General features: G+C 59.9%; 2 protein-coding genes and 3 non-coding genes across 12 annotated transcripts in view; 4 read left to right on the forward strand and 1 right to left on the reverse strand.

The window, feature by feature from the left end:
- The window catches only part of LOC102473879 (MAGE-like protein 2), a 28,896-nt gene extending 27,571 nt beyond the window's left edge, over positions 1-1,325 (reverse strand). Inside the window, exons 1-2 of one of the 4 annotated variants that reach the window (XM_027775393.1) lie at positions 885-1,001; positions 35-725 (exon numbers count right to left, since the gene is read on the reverse strand). In XM_027775393.1, coding sequence (XP_027631194.1) covers positions 152-725; positions 885-1,000 — 690 coding nt within the window. In that variant the 5' untranslated portion in view covers position 1,001 and the 3' untranslated portion in view covers positions 35-151. Of the gene's footprint in view, positions 1-34; positions 726-884 lie in introns of those variants that run through there. The other 3 variants (XR_003550943.1, XR_001371071.2, XM_027775394.1) reach the window with 3 other exon arrangements.
- On the forward strand, positions 573-629 carry MIR99B (microRNA mir-99b). Its single transcript, NR_129468.1, has one exon. It is a non-coding gene; the product is annotated as a microRNA mir-99b (primary transcript).
- MIRLET7E (microRNA let-7e) lies at positions 727-793 on the forward strand. The gene has a single exon (NR_129509.1). It is a non-coding gene; the product is annotated as a microRNA let-7e (primary transcript).
- Positions 1,210-1,267, forward strand: MIR125A (microRNA mir-125a). The gene has a single exon (NR_129367.1). It is a non-coding gene; the product is annotated as a microRNA mir-125a (primary transcript).
- Positions 1,326-1,379: 54 nt separating the features above from the next.
- The window catches only part of SPACA6 (sperm acrosome associated 6), an 18,468-nt gene continuing 14,392 nt past the window's right edge, over positions 1,380-5,455 (forward strand). For all 5 annotated transcript variants that reach the window (XM_027775391.1, XM_006157732.3, XM_027775392.1 and 2 more), the window contains exons 1-2: positions 1,380-1,628; positions 4,623-4,700. In XM_027775391.1, coding sequence (XP_027631192.1) covers positions 1,415-1,628; positions 4,623-4,700 — 292 coding nt within the window. In that variant the 5' untranslated portion in view covers positions 1,380-1,414. The remainder of the gene's footprint in view (positions 1,629-4,622; positions 4,701-5,455) is intronic.

Here is a 5,455-nt window from a genome sequence, read left to right on the forward strand (position 1 = left end):
CCTTCCCCTCGAGGCCCCGCCCCCGCCTCACCTGCCTCACCTGCAGAATGGGTGCTGCCCGCGCCGGCCGCACTGGGAGGTGGCAGAGAGCACACTGGCGCGGGGGCTGGGTGTCCGCGCCCCGGGGTCAGAGCTGTCATCCTGACTGCCATCAGGCCGCTGAAGGGCGGGACAGGGAAACGACCCAGGGAGGCGCGAGGTCTCTAGGCCGGGCCCTCAGCTGGGCCTGGACTCTGCAGCCAGACAGCAGTCGCGCCCACGGAGCGGCGTGGGGACACGGGGACCGTAGGCTCCCAGCTCCAGCACCCGGAAGCCGGGCTCCTGTCAGGCTCGGCTGTCCCCAGGGGACCCACCTGGCTGGACTTGTGGACCCCAGGGAGTAGAAGAGTGTGGGGCCTGGACCCCTGGGTCTGCGGGAGGAGCCCTGTGGCTGCAAGTCCAGGGACCTTTGGGGAGAACAGGGCTGGGGGACCCGGACTCCTAGGTCCCTGGCAATGAACGGGCCGGGGCTTGACTCCTGGGTTCCTTGGGGAGGAGGGGGCCGGGGGCCCGGACTCCTGGGTCCTGGCACCCACCCGTAGAACCGACCTTGCGGGGCCTTCGCCGCACACAAGCTCGTGTCTGTGGGTCCGTGTCGGGGGCTCACCATCGCGGCTGGGTCCTCCCCGGCCCTCCCGGCCCCATCTGTCCGTCTGTCTGGTCTGTCCGCCTGCGCGCCCCCCGGGCTGAGGTAGGAGGTTGTATAGTTGAGGAGGACACCCAAGGAGATCACTATACGGCCTCCTAGCTTTCCCCAGGCTGCGCCCTGCACAGGACGGGCCAGTGGGGACCTCAGCCCCGGCTGCTGCCCAGAAGAGCGGGCTCGTGCTGTGCTTGTCCCTCACCTGCACCTGCCCTTCCCTTCAAGCGTTTCTCTCCCATCACAAAAGCTGGGGTTGCTTTCTGTCTTCGTCTCTGCTGTGTCTCTGTCTCTTGCTCTCACAGCTTCTTGCATCTCCATCTTCTGCGTCTGTCTCTGCTTAGTGAGGTCTCTGACTCCATCTCCATCTCTCTCATGTGCTTTCTAGGTCTCTGCCTCCTAATGTCTCTCCGTGTCTCTGTCCATCCTCTTTGGTCTTCTTTCTGTCCTACAGCACTCTCTGTGCCCGTCTCTGTCCCCGACTCCAGGGCCTGTCGGGACCACTGCCTGCCACATTGCCGGCCTCTGGGTCCCTGAGACCCTTTAACCTGTGAGGATGTCCAGGGTCACAGGTGAGGTTCTTGGGAGCCTGGCGCCCGGCCCAGCCGCACACCTGGGGACTGCTGGCCTGACCCTGATGCCCGCCCCCTTGCTCTGGGGCCGACCTCTGACCCTAGAGCACCGGTGACCTCACAAAGGTAGCCAGCTTCTCCTTGGGCCCTGCGACCCACCCCGATGGCCCTGCCGGCCCCTGCCAGCTCTGTCCCTGTGGCGCTGCTGGCCCTCGCTGTCTTGGGGTCGTCCGCCTGGGCCTGTCTTCTTTGCTTCTCCACCTTCACCGAGCGCCTCGGCGTCTGCCGGATATTCACGGGGGTGCAGGGCCCTGGGCGGGAGAAGTGCCAGAAGGCCTTTGCAGCCGCCTTCAGTGGCCTCGAGGACTCCGAAATCAGTGAGGGCACCCAGCCTGCACCGGGGATCCGCGTGGGGAGGGCCTGGAGAGAATCGCGGAGAGGGACGGACTGACGGTCAGACAGAGAAGTGCAGAAAGGCCATTGGAATGGGACAGAAGTTCAGAGCTGAGACGGAGAGACTCAGAGGGACAGAGACGGAAGCAGAGACAGAGGGAAAATGGAGCGTCAGGCAGATCTGGGAGCGTGAGGATAGAGCCTGGGAGGTGCCGATAGATTCCCAGCAAGCAGGAAGAGACTGGAGGAGCAGACTCCAAGACGGAGGGAGAAACAGAGCTGGCATTGGAGCGAAGAGGATGGAGGTGGGAGACAGCCTCCAGACAGGGAGGATGGAGATGGGAGACAGCCTCCAGACAGGGAGGATGGAGATGGGAGACAGCCTCCAGACAGGGAGGATGGACATGGGAGACAGCCTCCAGACAGGGAGGATGGAGACCGGGGAGACAGCCTCCAGACAGGGAGGATGGAGATGGGAGACAGCCTCCAGACAGGGAGGGTGGAGACCGGGGAGACAGCCTCCAGACAGGGAGGATGGAGACTGGGGAGACAGCCTCCAGACAGGGAGGATGGAGACCGGGGAGACAGCCTCCGGACAGGGAGGATGGAGACTGGGGAGACAGCCTCCGGACAGGGAGGATGGACATAGGAGACAGCCTCCAGACAGGGAGGATGGAGACTTTGGGGTCAGAGACTCCAGACAGGGAGGATGGAGCCTAAAGGCAGATTCCCCAGAGAAGAATGGAGAATGAGGTGGGAGGAGATTCACAAAAGAGAGAAATAGAAACTGGGGGTCAGAGATTAGGGGAGGGAGGAGACCGGGGTGTGGACACTCAAGTGACAAGATACAGAAAGACCGGCAGACGCCCAGAAGGATGACTCAGACTGGGGCACAGATGCTGCAGGGGCAGAGCACGGGCTCACCGGTTCAGAGAGGGTGGGGAGAGGTTTGAGGGGCAGAGACGGGGGTGGTGGAGATACTAGGGTAAGACAGAGATGGCACAGAGACTCGGGAGGGTAGAGACGGGGCCGTAAACATGCCAGGAGTGTGTGCGCCTTCCTCAAATCGCCACCGAGGGAGAAGGTGGAGAGTGGGTTGTGGCGTGGCCACACCCGATTGTGGGGTACTTTCTTGCTCTCCTGCACACTGTCTCTGTCTGTCTCTGGCAAGCACACATGCCCTTGGCAATTACAATAAGAAAAAGGAAGACAATGAGAAAGAGTGAGGGAGGCAGAGATTCAGCCGAGGGGCGGATAAAGACTGAGGTCAGAGACAGGAAGGTAAAAGGGAGACTGGACGGGCCGAGCATAGAGAATGGTGGCGGGGAGCAGAGGGGAGCTGCCCTGCTTGGGCTGGGGGCAGCAACTCAGGGAGGATAGAGACTGGGGTGGGGAAAACTGGGAAGGTGGGGCAGAGAGAAATAGAAGACAGAGACAGAACTCTAAAGACAGGAAGATAGAGACTAGGGAGCATAAATTCAGAGGGGAGATAGAAATGGGGGAGCAGATGGGACCAGCAGTTGGCGTAATGGCTATGTCACTGGACTCTCATGTAGCCGACCGCAGTTCGAGTCCCAGACCCAGTGGCTTAAACTCACGCCAGGCGCGCGTGCGTGCGTGCCCAAGATCCCGAGAGGAGAATGGAGGAGAAGGGATTGTAGCGTGGCCATCCCCCCTGGGGGGTGAGTTCTCACTTTCTGTCTCTCTGTCTCTCTCTCTCTTTCTGGTGAGTGCATGCGCCCTATAGAAATGGAGCAGAGAGGGAAAAGAGGACAGAGACTGGGAGGCATGGACTCAGAGGGAGGATCAGAGATTAAAGAAAGAGAGGGCCAGGGCCAGCAGGAGGCGTGGAGCCCAAAGTGGCTGGATCCCACATGGCTGACGACACTTCAAACCCGGGACCCAGCAGCTTGAAAATAACACCAGGTGTATGGGCGTGTGTGCCCAATGTCCTGAGAGGAGAAGGGATTGTGGTGTGGCCATCCCTGTGGGGGGTTACTTCTCACTTTCCCTCTCTCTGTCTCTCTCTGGTGAGCGCACTTGCCTTAGGCAAAATTCTTTAAAAAAAAAAAAAAGAAAAAGAAAAGAAAGGGAGAGTAGAGATGGGTGCACAGATTCAGAGAGTGAAGAGGAGGACACAGGGGCAGAGACTCGGGTGAGAGAGACGTTCAGAGAGGGAGGACAGAGACTTGGAGAGATCCAGAGGGAAGCAGGGTAGACATGGGGGGCTAGTGGAAAACAGGAAGCAGGGGTCAGAGACTTGGGGGGGGAAGGTGGGGAGAGGTGGGAGAGAAAGAGGTTCAGAGGGAGGTCAGAGACGTTGGGGGGAAGAAGAGACTTGTAGGCAGGAGAAGAGAAATGGGAGTGGGCAGAGGTCAGAGAGGGGAGATCCAGACTGGCAGACAGAGACTCAAAGGGAGGATGAGGGGATGGAGAGGAGACTCAGAGAGGGGAGAGACAGTGAAGGGGACAGAGATTCAGGGACTGGGAGACATGCTTGGATCAGAGACTCAGGAAGCTGGTAGAGATTAAAGGGCCAGAGTCTCAAGAGGAGGAGGATAGAGAATGGAGTGAGAGGCTAGAGGGGAGGTGGAAGCTGAGGTGCAGAGACTTACAGACATGGGAGGACAGAGACAAGGAGGCTGAGGCTGAGTGGGAGGCCAGAGACCCGAGAGAAGGAGTATAGAAACTGAGAAGAAAAACTAAAGAAAGGGGGGTACAGATTGAGGGGGGACAGACACTTGAAGGGAGGATAGAGACCGTGAAGGCAGAGACTCAGAGATGGAGACTCAGAGATGGGTGAGGTCGACGCTGAGGAGGCAGAGACTCAAGAACTAGGGAAGATAGAGCCTCATGGGCACAGGCTGAGGAGGGGGCGTAGAGACTCGGGAGGGCGGACCAGAGGCAGCGTGTGCATTCAGGGCACGGTGTTGGGGAGCTGTCTCCCCTCAGCCTGTACCCTGCCACCCCCACCCCAGACTACGATGAGAGAAGCCACCTGCATGACTCCTTTTCCCAGATGATCCACTCCCTCCAGGAGGCGGCCACCGCCCAGGGTGAGTCTTGGGGACGGTGTGGTGGAAAATGTGGGCTTGGCGCCCTCAGAGTTGCGTTTCTTGGGGGAGAGGGGGGCACAGCTCAGGATCTGGACAAGGGTCTGGGAAAGCCACTGCCGGAAGCTCCGTGAGCTGGGCCATTAGCCAGCGTGAAGGTGAAGGCAGTTCTCAGAGCAGTGGGCAGATGCTGGCAAGGAGGGGCCGGTGATGCAGAGACCACCTGGACTCTGAGGCCAGGGAGGAACAGGCAGAGTTAGGATCCGACCTGGGCGGGTGGCCAGTACTCTTCCTGCCGTGAAGTCCTAAATAGGGCACTGCCTCCTCCCAGCCTGAGCTCAGCCGTGTGTATAGTGGGGCAATCTCCCGTCTACTAGAATGTCTGCAGAGCTCTGTGAGAGATGGGGGCTCCCTGGGAGACAGACCTGGAATAAAATACACATGTCAGAGTGGGAAGAGCAAACACGACCAGCGCGAAGTGCCCAGCACTCTTCTCTTCTGAAAAAAGGAATGTTACAGGATCCACACGGACACGTTTCAGTGAGAACGTCTGAGGAGGAGCGTGGACTCCACTAGGGAAGGTGTTTCTGAAACAGCAGGCTCAAGCGAGGCAGCGTGGAAAGGGAGGCGAGGCACTCGCCCAGCTGCCGTTGGCAGGCAGCAGATGAGAAAGGGTGAGAGAGGACCCTTCGTGGCCCCTGATACCATCAGGGATGACTGCGCTCCTGAGGGCTCACTGCTGTGCACAGGCCCGTGTA

Source organism: Tupaia chinensis, unplaced genomic scaffold (assembly GCF_000334495.1).
Source record: "Tupaia chinensis unplaced genomic scaffold, TupChi_1.0 Scaffold000559_1, whole genome shotgun sequence".
Lineage (NCBI taxonomy): Eukaryota > Metazoa > Chordata > Mammalia > Scandentia > Tupaiidae > Tupaia > Tupaia belangeri.